The 18,400-nt window shown below is 44.1% G+C and overlaps 2 protein-coding genes across 4 annotated transcripts in view; one reads left to right on the forward strand and one right to left on the reverse strand.

Annotated features, from left to right (window-relative positions):
• The window catches only part of fam240a (family with sequence similarity 240 member A), a 14,891-nt gene extending 3,897 nt beyond the window's left edge, over positions 1–10,994 (reverse strand). Inside the window, exons 1-4 of one of the 3 annotated variants that reach the window (XM_054730365.2) lie at positions 9,443–9,564; positions 8,793–8,994; positions 7,992–8,315; positions 4,657–4,778 (exon numbers count right to left, since the gene is read on the reverse strand). In XM_054730365.2, coding sequence (XP_054586340.1) covers positions 4,657–4,778 — 122 coding nt within the window. In that variant the 5' untranslated portion in view covers positions 7,992–8,315; positions 8,793–8,994; positions 9,443–9,564. Of the gene's footprint in view, positions 1–4,656; positions 7,886–7,991; positions 8,316–8,792; positions 8,995–9,442; positions 9,565–10,858 lie in introns of those variants that run through there. The other 2 variants (XM_070555601.1, XM_070555600.1) reach the window with 2 other exon arrangements.
• LOC107386146 (uncharacterized) lies at positions 10,640–15,370 on the forward strand. The gene is made up of 2 exons (XM_015960350.3): positions 10,640–11,696; positions 13,622–15,370. Exons 1-2 carry the CDS (start codon positions 10,817–10,819, stop codon positions 14,431–14,433), a joined length of 1,692 nt encoding a protein of 563 aa, XP_015815836.3. The 5' UTR covers positions 10,640–10,816; the 3' UTR covers positions 14,434–15,370.
• Positions 15,371–18,400: the final 3,030 nt, after the last annotated feature.

The following is an 18,400-nucleotide window of genomic DNA, read 5'->3' on the forward strand; positions in this document are numbered from 1 at the left end:
TCAATCTCATTTAAAATCGACCATTTATTAAAGTTGTTTACTTTGAAGGGTTGACCTTTGACCTCCAGGTCAACCCAGCAGAGCAGAATTTAGTCTAAAAAATGGGAAAAAGGCAGAAGTCTGAACAAAATAGACGTAATAATTTTACGTCCTTTTACTTTACTTTGTATCTTTTTACGCCAAATGCATAAAAAGGCAAACAGAGATTTTTTGTGTAAAGTTTAAAGGTTAAAGTGCATTCTTTCTCATGACTAAAACCAGGAAAGTAAACTTAACGTTAAGGATGATGTAATGAGTCACTTTTAAACAATCTGGACAGATTTTAATCTTCAGTCTGCGATAATAAAACACGTTCATGCATCATAATAACATATCGGTTTAGAGGAACCGACATCTTCCCATGGGCTCGCCACTCGTGGGAGGGGCCAAAGGGGTCGGGTGCAGTGTGTGACGGGTGTTAGTTGAGGGCGGGGGCCTTGGCGGTCTGATCCTCGGCTACAGAAGCTGGCCGTGGAACACTGGACCAGCTCTAGACCATTAGGGGGGTCCTGGAGGGTGTGTGGGAATTTGCCCAACCAGTCTACATGTGTTTTGTGGATTTGGAGAAGGCGTTTGACCGCGTCCCTCGGGGGGCCCTGTGGGGGGTACTCCGGGAGTATGGGGTACCAGGCCCTCTGATACGGGCTGTTAGGACCCTGCATGACCGGTGTCAGAGCTTGGTCCCCATTGCTGGCAGTAATTTGGGTTCGTTCCCAGTGAGAGTTGGTCTCCACCAAGGCTGCCCTTTGTCACCGATTCTGTTCATAACCTTTATGGACAGGATTTCTAGGCGCAGCCAAGGTGTGGAGGGCATCTGTTTTGGTGCCCTGAGGATCAGGTCTCTGCTTTTTGCAGATGATGTGCTCCTGTTGGCTTCATCAGAACGTGATCTTCAGCTTTCGCTGGAGCGGTTCGCAGCCAAGTGTGAAGCAGCTGGGATGAGAATCAGCTCCTCTAAATCTGAGACCATGGTCTTGATTCAGAAAAGGGTAGAATGCCTTCTCCAGTTAAGTGATGAGGTCCTGCCCCAAGTGGAGGAGTTTAAGTATCTCGGGATCTTTTTCACGAGTGAGGGAAAACTGGAGCGTGAGATTGCAGATACAAGCGGCCAAAATGAGTTTTCTCCGAATAGGGGCTGGGCTCTCCCTTAGAGATAGGATGAGAAGCTCAGTCATTCAGGAGGGGCTCGGAGTAGACCCGCTGCTCCTCCACATCGAGAGGAACCAGTTGAGGTGGCTCGGGCATCTGGTCAGGATGCCTCCTGGACTCATCCCTGGTGAGGTTTTCCGGGCATGTCCAACCGGGAGGAGACCTAAAAGTAGACCCAGGACACGCTGGAGGGACTATGCCTCTCACCTGGCCAGGGAACGCCTTGGGATTCCCCCGGAGGAGCTGGCCCAAGTGGCTGGGGAGAGGGAAGTCTGGGCCTCTCGACTTAGGCTGCTGCCCTCGTGACCTGACTCAGGATAAGCGGATGAAAATGGATGGATGGACAGAACCGACATTTTTACATTTAATTCTTTGATCCTTCTGCTCTTCATCATGTGGAAATGTAGATATTTAGTGTTTATCTGATGAATAATAATAATATGATGCATTACTAACATTAGATTTTTTAATAAAAATGTTTTTAGTAAGTTATTTTTGATTAGTTTTAAGCTTGAACTCTCTGCTCTGTATTATTTGAAGCTAGCTTTAATTGTCATTTCTCCTCCGGATCCGGCCCAGTTGTCCAACGGGATTCGTGTCCAGCTGTCCATCCCTGTCCAGGCTGTCGTCCCCTCCTGTCAGGATAAAACGTTATTCTCCAGCTTGCTGCTTCCTCTCAATGAACAGCTCCAACAGGATGTTCAGGTTTCATCCAGCCTGTGTTTCTGCTCATTAGTGATGTTGGTGGACACCAGCAGACTGTCAGCGAGTGTCCAGCATGTCAGGAAGTCCAGCGCTGAGAGACAAGGACGTTTGTAATGAGACGAGTTGTTTTTAGATGTGTCTGTTTGCCACATGCCCATCACAGCTGAGGCCACATTCACAGTCAGTGTTGTAACCTGCTTTTTATTAAATTACCTCAGAAGGTCAAAGGTCAGGAGGTGACATGAGGTCCAGGAATGATTCTGTGGATTATATCTTGTTTCTATGTCCTGCAGGAGATGTTGGATACAAGATGATCGAAGATCTGATAAGTGAGAATAATCCAACCATCCACCCACCTACCTACCATCCATCTATCCATCAATCTGTCCATCCATCCATCCATCCATCCATCCATCCACCCATCCACCCATCCACCCACCTACCTACCATCCATCTATCCATCAATATGTCCATCCATCCATCCATCCATCCATCCATCCATCCACCCACCCACCTACCATCCATCCATCCATCCATCAATCTGTCCATTCATCCATCCATCCATCCATCCATCCACCCACCCACCTACCATCCATCAATCTGTCCATTCATCCATCCATCCACCCACCCACCCACCTACCATCCATCCATCCATTCATCCATCCATCCATCCACCCACCCACCCACCTACCATCCATCCATCCATCTGTCCATTCATCCATCCACCCACCCACCTACCATCCATCCATCCACCCACCCATCTACCATCCATCCATCCATCCATCCATCCACCCACCAACCATCCATCCATCCATCCATCCATCCATCCACCCATCCACCCATCCATCCACCCACCCACCTACCATCCATCCATCCATCCATCAATCTGTCCATCCATCCATCCTTTCATCATCCATCCATCCTTCCTTCCATCCATCCACCCACCAACCATCCATCCATCAATCTGTCCACCCATCCATCCATCCATCCTTCCATCCACCCACAAACCCCCCTACCATCCATCTATCCATCCATCAATCTGTCCATCCATCCATCCATCAATCTGTCCACCCATCCATCCATCCATCCTTTCATCATCCATCCATCCATCCATCCATCCATCCATCCTTTCATCATCCATCCATCCATCCATCCATCCATCTATAGGGTTTGGTAAATTGAGCGCTTTAAGAGCTCAACAGATAGGTTACCTCTACTTACGACCAATAAGCTCTGATACTCTGTCTAAACATAGAATGTCAACCCCGACTGGTCTTTATTGTGCTTTAATCAGAAGATTCTAGGATTCTTTATTTATTAGGGGATTGTACACACTTCGTTTTGATTCAGAAAACAGTCAGGTTTATAAAAGTAATCATTTACTGTGATGTATGAAAGCTATGTGTGAATGAAATGTTAGTCAGAACTTCCGTATCTAGGAGAGGTGTGTTCTGGATGTAAAGGAATTTGGTTTGCATTAAGCTATGAAGTTGATTGTTATCAAAACCACATCCAGACGCAATCTCACTGTGTTCTACGTACCCAGGTGGAGACACGCCCCTTTCGGATCCGAGATGTCCGGGGGGGGGGGGGGGGGGGGGGGGGCAAGTACCGAAGTCGTAGATTAACTTGCAGTACGACCAGGTCAGTCCAGAGTCATCTCCAGGTAACGACAATTGGAACTAGTTTGCGTCTCAGGAATAACTCTTAAGGAGTTGAACAAATCAGCTTGCTCTGCAGGAACTATTGTGTTGTATCAGCTTCGCAGGTGCAGTAAGGTTTTGACGACGTGTCAAAAGCTTTGGTGAGTCAAAGAGGTTTTTGCTTCAGGTGGCCCATGAAGCTTCTCTAGAACTGAAGAATCACCAGAGTGACCTGGTTTTAATGTTCTCATGTTATGATTGTGTAGCCAACCAGAGGTTGACAAGTTTGAGGATATTACCAAGAATCTCAGAAACACGCCTTCTTTGATCCAGAGGCTCTGAACTGGGACAAAGGCTAATTATGGGTCATGGACTTAACTTTACCTTACTTGTTCTTGTGTGAGTGCAAATGTTATGACCTTGTCACGTAAACATGCTGAAACATATATCATTGAGCACAGATTAATGAACATTTCATTATTTTATAATTATTATAAGAAGCAATAAACAAACGTTTATTTAATGATTATCTAGCTTGTAGGTTTTAGAAGTTCATATTTAATTTTAAAAATCTTCTTTCTTCTGTGAGCAAGGAGACTTGGATAAAAGGGGTGCTCTGTGAGGGACCTCTGAAAGAACAGGATGTCAGTGTTATGATTTTATCTTTGTCAGAGCTGCAGGCTCGGAGCTCCAGCTGGAGTGAGGAAGGCAGGTTGATTTAAAGGGAACACGTGCAGTCTCGTGTCTCCTTTTTGACTAGATGTTGAACGGTTAAACAGTACCTAAACTGACCATTGCTGGACGTTACACATCCATCCATCCATCCATCCACCCATCAACTATCTATCCATGTGGTTCTGATCCAGATCTGTGGACCAGAAGATCCAGTGGTTTTATATCTCAGCTACATTTTAACAACAAACCAACTGAAATACCTCAAAATATTGACTTTGTTGTTTATTTTCTACGCTTGACTCTCTAACCTTCTCTGTGACTGAGACTCGGCTGCTGACATTTTGGACGTCCCATCGTGATGCTGACGTGATTTGTGATGTAAGAAACCCCCACGGATACATTAAACACCCAAACATCTGCAGACTTGCTGTTTGAGGTTACTGACTTGTGGAGTGCGCTCTGGTTCATCCTCTTTTCCTCACTCTCAGCATGTTGGTTATCAGCATTGATCCTTTTCTCCCAGAATGTTTTAATGTGCAGCCGGTCGTGGATCAGAGCCAGGTTCATCTGGAAAATCAGATAAAAACACAAACTGCTGAACGCTAACTTTTCTCCTGACAGTGCATCATCCTCAGATGTTTGACTTGGGTCAAAAATGTATCAGGTGCCGAAAACACTTTTCTGAAGTCGCGTTCTGATTTGTCAACTTGTGATGTAAAAGTTTAAGAATCAGAGGATTTGGTGCCTAAAATAATGTGGTCGAAATTCTGAAGATATTTTTCTGAGACCCTAAAGACACCACGTCAATCAGGCCTCCAGCCTCTAGATGGCAACAGCACATATCGTAAATGTCTCTGTAATAAAAGCCGTCCCTTGGCTCGCAAAATGTTTACAGTGGGAACTGATGAGAACAGCTGGGTTGAAGGGTAGAAGGAAGACTTTCAGAAACTTCTCAATCCCACTGACGCGTATTCCGGTGAGGAACCAGAGCTGGGAAACCTGTGGATGGACCCACCAATCTCTAGAGCAGAAGTCTCCGAGTCCAAAAGCCATGCGGGGGTGTCTCTCCATCCCCAGTGAGTCGTGGAGGATGGCTGCTTATACTGAGCCAGGATCCTCTGGAGGTTTCTTCCTGTTAAAAGGGAGTTTTCCTCTCCACTGTCGCTGCATGCTTGCTTAGTATGAGGATTGCAGTAACGACTCTGACACTGGTCAGTGACTCGATGCAACCTGCTGGATTCCTTATATAGGAAACTTGTTACTGATTGGCTTAATGACCTGACCTGTATTGGAGTGTTTCCTGTGTGAAGGTCCTTGAGACGACTCTGGTCCTGATTTGGTGCTTTATGAATGAATTGAATTGGTGGAGCTCCAGTGGCTAGCGAGGTCCATCCTGGGTGCCTAAAGGCTGTGGATGTTGCTGGACCATCTGTATTGACATCGGGAGAGGTGGCTGTAGACTTGTCCCCATTTTTAAGAAGGAGGACTTGAGGGTTTGGATTTTCTATGAAGGGTTCACATTCCTCAGCCTCCCTGGAAAGGTCCTACTCCAACGCTTAGGTTTTGGGGAGGAGAGTGCGGTTCATTGCTGAACCTCAGATTTAGGAGGAGCAATGTGGTTCTGGTCCTGGCTGGAGAACCATGGATCAAGTCTTACCCTTGCTGAGGCACTGGAAGGGTCATGAGAGTTTCCCCCCAGATCTGGGAGGGCTTATGACTGCGTCCCCAAGGGTACCCTGTGGGAAGCACTCAAGGGATTGTCCCCAGTTAGGGTTGGACTCCACCAGGGCTGCCCTTTCTGTTCATTATCTTTACGGACAGAACATCTAGCTGCGGGGTGGAAGGTGTCGAGTTTGGTGGCAGGAGGATCTTGTCTCTGCTTTGTGGAGATGACGTGTTCCTCATAGCGCCATCAAACTTCAGCTCCTTCTGAGGAGGTTTGAAGCGAAGTGTGAAGCAGCTGGGATGAAGATCAGCACCCAAAGGTCAGAGGACATGGTTCTCAACTGGAAAAGGTTGGACTGCCAACTTCGGTTGGGGGAGAAGTTCCACTCAAGTGGGGGAGTCTTCTTGTTCAGGAGAGAGGTGAGGAGGGAGTGAGATCGGCAGGAGGATTGAGTCTGAATCGGTCTGCAGTGGTGAAGAAGGAGGTTCAAACACTAGTAGCTCAGACATCCAAGAGCGACTCTGGATAGAACCGCTGCTCCTCCACACCCGGGGGAGCCAGGTGACAGGGCGCAGGCATGACCTCCTGAGAGGGAACCCTGGGACAGACCCAAGACACCTGTGGTGTCATTAGAGGAGCTGGAGGAGGTGGCTGGGGCAGGTCAGTCTAGATTCAAGATTCCCGGATCTGGACCATTTAGACAACCAGGTACAAGACCTGATGGATCACAGGTGCACCATCATCATCATCATCATCATCATGAAGTCAACAGAGAGGTGTACAGGCTGGAGCAGTTGCTCTGAAGACTTCCTGTCCTGCAGGAATCTTGTTCACCATCAACTCATCAATAAAATCTAAATTTAAAGGCTGACTCACATTTGCAGTCATAAAATAAACAGAGAGCAGCCAAAAAAAACCCTGCGAGCTGAACTTTAAACACCGAACGTGAGAAACAGATGATCTCAAAAACAAGAGGGTGGTTTTATCCCAGCAGCTGTTGGAGGATGAGCTCCAGCTCCACGAGCAAGATCCTTCGTTTCTGACTAAAAGACCAACTTCAACAAAGAAAATCGGCATTTTTCTTCTGCAGCTTCAATCACAAAGTTTGATGGTTTCAAACGGTATCTGATCTCAGGGTGAACTCATCCGGTCCTTCAAGGAGCAGCTTTAAAACGTTTGTCAAGCAAAAACAAATCATTTGATGCTGACTTTAGAGAAAATTCAGACCCGCTAAACAATAAAATGAGATTATTTCTGATTTAATTCAATTTAAATTGAAGCAACTTCATTTCATTCAGATATAAATGCAGAAAGCATAAAACAAGCAGATAATACAACCAATGAAAAGAAGCAGAAGGAAGAGATACCTCTTATAAGTCTCTGCCCCTTTAAAAATAAATAAATAAATAAATAAATAAATAAATAATAAATTAAAAAAAATAAAAACAAAGCAACAGTCTCAGTGTTTAAATGTTAGAAAGACTTTGGATTGGAGTTGATGCTTTTATAGCCCAAAAACCCACGACGTCATTTAAACCTAAATTGAAATATATTAAATGCAGAATGATCACATCAGTTTACCAAGAATGAAATATGTTCATCAGTACCAACAAAAGGAAGAGAGGAAAAAAAGTAAGAAAAATATCTATACATAAGTATACATATGTACGTGTACGCGTTTGCTATTTACACAAATAAATCCTGATAAACAAATGACCAGCATAGCCCATAATGACTCTAATTGTATTAATTTCATTAATTACTAATTACTTATTATACATTTTTTTATATGTTTCAATTACAGAATCTTTTATCTTATATTTAAATTTACCAATATTTTGACATTTTTCAAATCATTGCTACAGTTATTCCATAACTGGACTCCCCTTGTTGTCTGGCGTTATTTCGAACAGCTGGCTTTATAAACATGCTCTCGACCCAGTCATCGAAAGAGCCCTGTAACTCCAACAGCAGCCACGGTAACGCCGGTACCCCCCCACAGTTAAACCTGCAGGATTTTAAATCTAAAATGAGTTCAGTTAGAGAAAATGTTTCATCAGGATAAAATGAAGATTTTTCATCTTTTCTGACCAAAACACAGAAGAAACACAAACCTTCAGCTTGAGTCGGCGATCGTTCGTCTGCTGGGGTGGAGGAAACTTTACCTCTGTGTTTTAGTGTGTGTGTGTCAGCCGTTGTCACACAAACACACTCACTCACATGCACGCACACACACACACACACACACACACACACACACACACACACACACACACACACACACACACACACACACACACGCACACACACACAAAGCTGGTGTTTAACTGGACCCCAGAGAAGATGGTGGGACACCAGATTTGAATCCGTCTATCAGGGATCAGATCCAGAAGGTTCGGTGGTCGAATCACCTGTTCAGCAGGTCATCAAGCAGAAGTCTGCTGGTTAAAATCAGGTGTGTTGGAGAACACACACACACACACACACACACACACACACACACACACACACACACACACACACACACACACACACACACACACACACACACACACACACCAGGGTTGGAAGACCAGCGTTGGAGATCCTTATCTGGAAGTAGAGACTCATGGAAGTAATTTTCACTTTAGAAGTGTGTGTGTGTGTGTGTGGGGGGGGGGGGGGGGTATCTTTACAGTATGCTCTAATGGGAAACAGGCTTCAACACAAACGGTTGTTTTCTGCTTGGTCCTAGAGCTCAACCAGTGTCAGTCTAATGTAGCGTAATGTTGTTTTTGGATGGTAAAAAGCGCAGGGGTCAAAACTTGACTTTGGAAAAAGTTTGGGGGACATGTCCCCCCTGTCCCCCCCAAAAATTACGTCCATGTAGAGACTAACTACAGGAATAATTTCGGGTCCAGAACAGAATCACAGACCTGGAGGAGCTTCTCTTCACTCAGACAGCTTCACAGTTGGCTGTGACGCCCACACCAAAGGTCAGATACCATCAAAGTCATGTTGTGGTGAAAGTAACTCAGAGGAGAGCTGATTCTCTCCACTTCTTCAAAATGGTCCAAACATGAACCAGGAGACCCGAGAGGAGGTCCTGGAACGAGACCTCTGAGATGGTTTGTCATTCTATGGAATAAATGAACAGATAATTGTTCCCAAGATAAAGGAAACAGGCTTCAAACGTGTTTTTATACAAAACAACAGAGCACCGACGCTCACAGCCAGGATCGAGAAGGAAGGGCTGGAGCTCTCGGTTCAGTTTAACATGTGCAAATGAACTTCGTCAGAGGATGTTACACAAACTCACTTTGATACCCAAACTGGATGTGTTTTGGCAAATTCTGTAAAACTTGGGAACAATAAACCCAAAAAACTTGTTAAAAAAGGCTGAAATTAAAAGAATCAAACTAACTAAAGTCAGTCAGAAAGTTCTATTTTTAATCTTGATGTCACTTTCAACAAGAGCTGCATTTAGGTTCTTGTTTTACACCTAGTTTTATTTATTTATCACTGAATAAAACCATCAGACACAAATAAATCCTGAACGAAACAATCAGCTGTTAAAAAAATGCACCTGAAACTGTTTTAGGGTCTCTGAGGTGGTTGGACAGCTCTTCTCCTTGATCTTCTGGACAGAGATCACTCTGACTGCAGGTGAGACTTGACTGATCTGAGGAGCTCCAGACATTCCCTCTGAAAACAACAAAACAATGAAATATTCCTGTTAGCGGAAACGAACAGACTTCAGACATGTTGTACGGGTGTTGTACACACCCACACACACACACACACACATACACACACACACACACACACACACACACACACACACACACACACACACACACACACACACACACACACACACACACACACACACACAGTTATTTGAATTGTGCATGACATCATTCTGAACTCAGATCAGTTTCATGCTCCATTTGCCTGCGCTGTGTTTAGTTATCATTCCATCTCACTACCTCATGTTTCAGGGCGTTCCTCTGACTTCCTCCCGGATCAGAACCAATCAGAGCCAGAACCTGAGTTTACTTTATTTTATAAGCCTGATTGTAACTGAGAACCAGTGACCTGGCCAAGAGGCAACAGCAACGTACACATAATTTACACCATAGAATTCAATTCAGTTCAATTGAAAACATACTTTATTAATCCCAGAGGTAAATTGATTGAACAACAGGTAGATAAGATAAAAACAAACAAGATAAAAGACAGATTAGATTGTTCATGCAACAACATCAACAATATTATTATCTCTATGTGTTTTGGATAATGCAGACAACACTTGTACTGTTCTAGAAGCACTGAGCAAGATGGCTGAAGTAGTTTAAAACTGTTTCTCCCGCAAATTTTCTCATGTTTCACCTTAAACTCTGTTGTTTTAAGACAACTATGCTAACAAAACCCACATCTATTTATGTCTTGTTGATTTAAGTTGACCAAATACAAAAACCCAAAATAATCATAATCATAAACGACAAAAAAAAAACATATTTATTCATTCGACAAGTAACAGGGTGGCTATTATAAACGACAATCCTGTCAATTTGAACAGAATAATTACGTGAATGTCCCGTTATTGTTTTTGTAACCTGTAGAAAACGAAACGAAGGATGAATATTAACATGAAGAATGTGTTTTTGTAGAAAATTAAATCACACTATTGAAATAAAAAGGCGTCTGAGCTTATGAACCTGGAGTTTTGTTATATTTTACATTTATTAGGCGGAACCAATAACTGGAACGTAGAACGGTGGGGGCAGTTTGAGACGGAGAACAAAATTCGACGCAACACCGGAAGTAAATAAAACTACTTTTAACTCATGTCTCCTGTAATGAATGGAACGGCAGAAAGACTTTTTAAAGTGACATAAAGAAGTCCCAAACAACCGGAAACGGGAAGTCCGGGACTTGGCGCGAGGCTAAAGTCTGGATGACAAATGTTCCGACAGCCGGATGGATGGAGAGCTCAAACCTGACTGTTGGGAAGGGAACGGAGGGAGGTCCAGGTGAAGGATCAGGAACCATCCAAGACAATTCCTACGCCTGTAAGGAACCTCCTGCAGGAGAACCTGCGTCTCCAGCACGTCCCACTACGACCGGTTCGGTCCAGGAACCAGACCGGTCCAGACATGAGCCAACTTCTAAACACCTCAGAAAACTTCCGGTACACCTCAGAAAACTTGCTGGACTCGACTCCAGGAAGTTTTCTGAGGTTCTGCCTCAGTTTGAAGATCTGAATAAAAGCCTCCAGGATGTGGCTGAGAAGATCAACGGCAGGTCAGGTCGAATAGAGGAGATGGTCAAAAGTATCTCAGATGATTTTCAACACGTGAGTGAAGCTCTCCAGTCCTTCCACCAACAAGCGTTGCATCTTCAAACAGACAACGAGAAGCTGACCAGAGAGAATGTGGAGTTGAGACAGACGATGTCAGAAATGGAGGTCCTGGTGAGCAAGCAGGAAGCCTTCAGCCGCTGCTTTCATCTGGGGCTTCATGGTGTCGCAGAAGACTCTTCAGAGGATGTTGGAGAAAAGGCCAGAGAGGTTTGTAAAGCGCTGGTTCCTGAGGAGGAGAAGGACCGGGTGGCAGCAGAGGTGGACGACGCTCACCGTCTGGGTCTTCTGAAGGCAGGAGGAGACCCACGACCCATCATCATCAGGTTCACATCAAGAGCCTCCAGAGAGCTCACACGGAAACATGCCGAGCAAAGTGACTTTCTGCTGAGTCGTGGTTTCAGGTTAGAAGAGAACGTCGGAGATGAAGCAGCGGGACGCCGTGGTTGGTTAGAGGCGGAGATGGCGGGAGAGGAAGGTAAGATGGCTTCAGCGAGGCCGAGAGGACCATCAGGGTCCAGACAAACATGCAGGGTCTGGATCAGGGCTTTGCAGTTCCGGGCCTCGAGGGCCGATATCCAGCACGTTTTGGGTTTAACCCTGCGTCAACACAACTGATTTCATTTAGTAGGCGGAGCCTAGCACAGTTGCTGCCGCACAGGTGTGTTGGACCAGAGAAACCACTAAAATGTGCTGGGTACCGGCCCTCGAGGCCCGGAATCAAATAGCCCTCGTCTAGATGGTAAATAGCAATCTGCTAAAGGTAGATTCAATTCAATTCAAGTTTATTTATAAAGCTCCAAATAACGACAAGAGTCGTCTCAAGGACCTTCATATAATAAACATTCCAATTCAGGTCAGTCAGAAAAAATGTTTCCTATATAAGGAACCCAGCAAATTGCATTGTCACTGACTAGTGTCAGTGACTTTACAGCAATCCTCATACTAAGCAAGCATTTAGCGACAGTGGAGAGGAAAACTCCCTTTTAACAGGAAGAAACCTCCAGAGGATCCTGGCTCAGTATAAGCAGCCATCCTCCACGACTCACTGGGGATCGAGAAGACAGAGCAGACACACACACACTGTCCCCAAATGATGCAAGAAGTTTGGCCTAGCCTAGTCTCTCTCTCTCTCTCTCTCTCTCTCTCTCTCTCTCTCTCTCTCTCTCTCTCTCTCTCTCTCTCTCTCTCTCTCTCTCTCTCTCTCTCTCTCTCTCTCTCTCTCTCTCTCTCTCTCTCTCTCTCTCTCTCTCTCTCTCTCTCTCTCTCTCTCTCTCTCTCTCTCTCTCTCTCTCTCTCTCACACACCAAGTAATGTTTCTATAGTTATATTGTGATTTCTTAGTAAATATTCTATTTGGCGAGAGATAAACTTTATTGTATTTATCCTAGTGAATCTATAATTAAACGGGTAAACTAGTAGTAGCACATCCAACGTCAAGGAAAGCAAAAAGTTATTATCAGGAGAGGGAGAATGTTTAAGTGGTTAGCAGCAGTGTGCTAGACGATGGTCCCCTCCATGAGGCCACCACAGCTCAGCAGAACATCGTTGTAGCTTATTCTGGGGAGAAAAACACTTAGAGAGAAAATAAAGTTAACAGCTGAAATAGCAGGAAATAATACAGTTAAAGAGCAGATTGTAGAAGAAAGCAGTCGAGTGTGAAAAGTGGTCAGTGTGTCCTCCAGCAGTCTAAGCCTATAGCAGCATAACTACAGAGATAACTCTGGATAACCTAGCCTTTTAGATGGAGGCATGTTGGAGGCAGGGCAAGGGAGAGCCGTCTTTACCGACTGTACACTCCACCTCCCTCTACTCCCCCACTTGTCCAGATTAAGGCTAACATCAGATTTTAACCATAGGCCCTATCAAATAAAGATGTTTTAAGCCTATTCTTAAAAGTAGACAAGGTGTCTGCCTCACGGACTAAAGCTGGGAGCTGGTTCCACAGGAGAGGAGCCTGATAACTAAAAGATCTGCCTCCCATCCTATTTTTAGATATTCTGGGAACCACCAGTAAACCTGCAGTCTGAGAGCGAAGTGCTCGGTTAGGAACGTATGGAACAATCAGGTCACTGATGTATGATGGAGCTTGATTATTAAGAGCTTTATATGTGAGAAGAAGGATCTTAAAATCTATTCTGAATTTAACAGGTAGCCAATGTAGGGAAGCTAGATCTACAGTGATGTTTGAGTTTTTGGTTTAGGTCTGAAACAGGGTTTAAAAAAACATGCTGGACCAGAATTGGGCCCCTCTGCTCTAGTGAAATGTTTTGTTTTAGTATTTGGTCGTAACTATAAAACACAGAATATTTCATCCAAAAAACGTCTTACTCTTACTAGCAAACCTGTTTGGACCTTAGATTGTTTCTCATGGTGGACCCTTTTCCCTGTTTGTCCTTCCAGACTTTCCTACACAAACTACTGGTGTGGGGGAAGTTCCGTCTCACCAGGAGGGAAACTCCAGTCTGGAGCTGCAGGAACCAGAACCTTCTCAGATTCAGCAAGAACAGGATGAACTGAGCTCATTTCAGGAATCAGGACAGTTTTCTCTGCATCGGGAGGCTGATCCATTCACAGAGACTCCCGCTGCTAATCCAGAACCCAGCGCCTGCCTGAATCCGTCTCCGAGTTCTCTTGCGGCTGACAGGATGGATCGGGAAGCTGGAAAGCCACTCGAGTGTGAAGTGTGTGATGAAATATGTTCGGATGATGATGCCTGGTTGGTTCACATGAGGGGTCACGTGGGTGAGAAGCAGTTCCTGTGTTTCATCTGTGGGGAAAGGTTTCAGATCCTTTCAATGTTAAGCAGACACATAAAAATCCACACCGGCGAGAGCCCGTTTGTTTGTGACGTCTGTGAGATCGGCTTCTCAAACAATCGCAGTCTGAAGAATCACGTCAGATTGCACTTGGGCGAGAGGCCGTATTCCTGTCACATCTGTGAGAAAACTTACGTTTGCAGAGATTTCTTGAACAGACACCTCAAGACCCACTCAGTTCCCTGGTCGTATTCTTGTACGTTCTGTGATAGAACTTTCAAGTTTGCGTTTGGTTTAGTTAGTCACACGAGAACCCACACCACGGCTGGGAGGCCCTTCGCTTGCCGGACCTGTGGCAAAAGCTTCATAAGGGAAAGTACGTTGTCCCGTCACATGGACAAGCACAGAAAAAAGGGTTCAGATCTCAGTGAACCAACCCGGGGAAACCATGCGTAACACCAATCACAACGGGTCTTAAGCTGGTGGTGAAGGTGCTGAAAACTTTATGGGGTGAGGGAATGGTCAGAGAGAGAGAATTAGAACGATGTTTCAGGTCAGGGAGCTTTTAACATACAGAATCTTCACTTCATTGGTTTAATGTTCAGGATCTAAACCCAAAGCTTTATATCCATTCTGTTCATTTGCACGTTGCTGCTGTTCAGTCCGAGGACAGATGTCCAAACATCAGACAGTAGGACTCCAAAACTTTCATTAAAACCTCATTTATGTGAGCCTAGAGCAGGGGTGGGGGTGGGGAACCCCGGTCCCATCAAGGGCCGCTATCCAGCATATTTTAGTTTCAACTCTGCATCATCACACCTGATTTCATTCAGCAGGTGGCCTAGAGGATTGACCAATAGAATCGTTTATACACAAGAATGTAACAACAATGCACAACAATGCACCCCAGTTCCCAGCATGCATTGCAGGTTGACACAGACGTGCCTCGGTCAGTTTAGCGTACCGACCTAGCTGGAATGCTAACTCAACCTGCATTGAATTCATGTCAGTCTGAAGAAGAGGAGGAAGGGGAACGATGAAGGACTTCCCATGTGAGTAAGGTTAAGTGATAATGTAGCATTCAGCCTTATGCTATTGTTGTAGCCTGTTTTAGCATTAGCATTGATTGCAAATGCCGGGTTCCTGCCAATTTTAGATGTTTCCCTGCTCGAATGCGGCAGATTTGATTAAACTGAGCATGAAAATATTTGCCATGAAAATTTTTTCCCCTTTTTTATTTTAGTTCTGATAGTAACTCTTTGTTCTATAGAGAATCTTCTTCAGTTGTGTTTTCAAAGCTGAATCAGCTGCTTGTTTTCTGTGTAAATAAAGAAATCTGAAGCTGCTGGTGCACCATGGGAGCTTTGTTACCTTGGGGTTTTTCACAGGATGATCTGTTTTGATCTTTTTATTGAGACAGAATAATATTCTTCAATTCATTTCAAAAATACTTTAATAATCCCAGAGGGAAACTGATTGCTGTAGTAGCTCAGAATAATAATAATCAAGTCATCAAAGAGTTGTTGTATATTACAATGGCTGTTGGCAGGAAGGATCTCCAGTAGCGTTCAGTGTTGCAGCGAAACTGAAGAAGCCTCTGACTGAAGACACTCTTCCGTTGTCGGACAGTCTTGTGAAGAGAATGCTCAGGGTTGTCCATCATTTTCTTGATTCTCTGGAGAATCCTTCTTTGCATTATCTCCTCCAGCGGTTCCGAAACTGACGAAACTCTGGCTGAGTCCTTGAAAGGGCTTGGAGTTCCTCCATCTTGTTGGCCAGTGATCTCACATTGCCCATTATGATCGATGGAAGAGATGGTTTGAATTTCCTCTTTCTCTGTCTCCGTTTTGCTCCCGCTCTGCACCCACGCTTCTTGCGTTTTAGCTCATTTGGGATTTGTGGCTTCAGTTGAGGTATTATTTCAGCCTTCCCAATGTTAATCAGCTGCTCCCGATTGTAAACCAGATTGTTGCCATGGTTACGCATCATAACAAATGCTCAAAAAGTGAAAAAAGCTAAAAAAAATAGCAGTAAAAATCCTCCAAGCTTCACAGCACCAGAAACAGAAAAGTAAAGTGTCCAAAAAAATACAGTTTTTCTTGAGAAACTAGAAGAAAAAATGCCCAAGAAAAGGCAAAACTTACATATAGTCAACAGAGCTACTCCAACATGCAGCCACCCAGAGCAGCGCTGTTCCAGAAAATAAATTAATAAAAAATCCTTCCTTATCAAAGAAGAAATAAGCAGGTGGGTGTCCCAGTTAAGAAACTTTTCTGAAACTTTCAGTCATGATCACTCCACAAACCTTTAGGTCCATCAAATCTGTCAAAACAACAAATTTAGGAAAAATATCTTAAATTTGTGTGTCCAGTAGTGATGGGAATTCTGGCTCTTTTTAGAGAGCTCCTCAGATTTTCTGTTGTGTAGAGTACATTTATAACCAAAAATAATGCTAAACTGTGTGTAAAATTATTAACTAATGTAAAAAAATGCAATATATCAAAAATGTATCATTTATATGGATTTAATAACTGAACACTTTAAGAAATCTCAACTTTCCGACTGCTGGCGCTCATTTTCCTTACACCGTCTTCGTCTCACTCTCGTCTCTCTCGCTCGCCTTTTTCCTCCTCCTCATTCCCTCTCGTCTCCCTCCGCCCGCATGTGCTCTGCTGTGTGTCTGAGTTCGATCCTCCCTCTTCCCCGCCCCTGCTGCTCTGTGTGTGGACAGTCTGGACACGCAGTTACACATGTTGACCAATCGCCTGTAGCTTTCACCAAAACAAGAGGGAGGTTGACGGCTCCCGTCGTTCACCTCATAGAGCCGGCTCTTAGAGCCGGTTCATTCGCGACCGACGCATCACTATTGTCCAGTCAACATCAGGAGAATTGCTTAAAAAGATTTCATTTTGAAGAACAAATCTGAGGAACCTGAACCAAGTCTACCTGCACCAGATGACCCGTCAGCACCAGAGATAAAAACAGACATTTTAAACATTCACATATTTGTTTCATGTTTTTCTCCAGGAGGGAGAATGATGTTTGTAATGTTCAGTATGTTGACCTGTGACCCGGTGTCGGTGCAGGATCGGCTCGGGGTCCTTCGACTGCCGATGACGTCAAAGTAGTTGACTGGCTGAACATGAAGCTTACGGAAGTGACGTCATCACGTTATGATTTTGATTGGTCAGAACAAATTTGCGGTCATAGTCTTAGCGGTTGTAGTCCTGTAGTCCAAAAATCAACACTTTTTGGAGAAAATATGTTTGAATTTCTGAAGGAAATGTAAAATATAAGCAAATGATAAACAGTGACCCTCAAAAGCTCTTGATGTTGATGAAATGGGGCAAAATAAAATATCAGAACTTTATTGAAAGACACCAAGCAATATTTTGAGTCAAAGAATGTATTTAGATAACAACTATGGAAATATACAGACGAGCTCCACATTAATACTAACAGACGTGGCTTCACATATAAGAACCGTTCTGTTTTTTGTCAGTCCGATGTTGGTTTTATGCAGTTTCACATTATTTACAAAACAAAGATAATATGGTGTTTTATTAACAAATTAAAATTATAAAGAAAACATTTAGGTGTCAACAAACAAGAATTTATTAACAAAACTGCTGATGTCTTTCCAAAACAAGTGTGAAAGCCGAGTAGAGTTGCAGTAATGTGACGTCATCTGCAGTCGAAGGACCCCGAGCTGATCCTACACCCGAGCCGATCCTGTACCGACACCGGTTGTGTACAAACAACAGAAGATGGACCAAGATGCTCCCACCCCAGTCACTTGGGCTAGCTCCCCCAGGACATGCCTAAGATGATCACAGACCAGACGAGTAGTCCCTTCATATAAGAACTGGCATGTCCTGGGTCTTCTTTTAGGCGTCTTCCCAGATGCTAATTCCCAGAAAAACTCTCAAGGGAGGCATCCAGGAAGGCTGATGTTCATAACATGGCAAGGTGGAGAAACTAGGGCCTGGGCGGGATTCAATCCCCGGACTCCCAGGTGAAAATCACGCACGCATCCAGGAGCCTGGGTATCAAATCCCGCCTGGACCCTCGCCCCTCCACCCTGCCATATTACTGCCCCAATTTGTTAAATGCAATAATAACAACAATAATATAATAATAATAATAATAAAACAAAAAGGGCATAGTTCCATTTTATTTTGTTTATCCCAAATAATCGGGATTTTATATAAATTTCTGTTTCTGTTTTAAATAAAAACTGTATAAAATGAATTATATTTGTTGAAAAAAAAACTATCAGATTGCATTTGATACATTTGAATGTTTAAAATTGTATTACATTTTCTAAACAAAAATCGGAATATCCTGACCAAGATGGCAGCCAGTCATACTCCCGTTGTGACGTCATATCCTCTGGTGTTACACGTCAACATGTTCCCTTACC

This window comes from Nothobranchius furzeri, chromosome 10, assembly GCF_043380555.1.
Source record: "Nothobranchius furzeri strain GRZ-AD chromosome 10, NfurGRZ-RIMD1, whole genome shotgun sequence".
Taxonomy (NCBI): domain Eukaryota; kingdom Metazoa; phylum Chordata; class Actinopteri; order Cyprinodontiformes; family Nothobranchiidae; genus Nothobranchius; species Nothobranchius furzeri.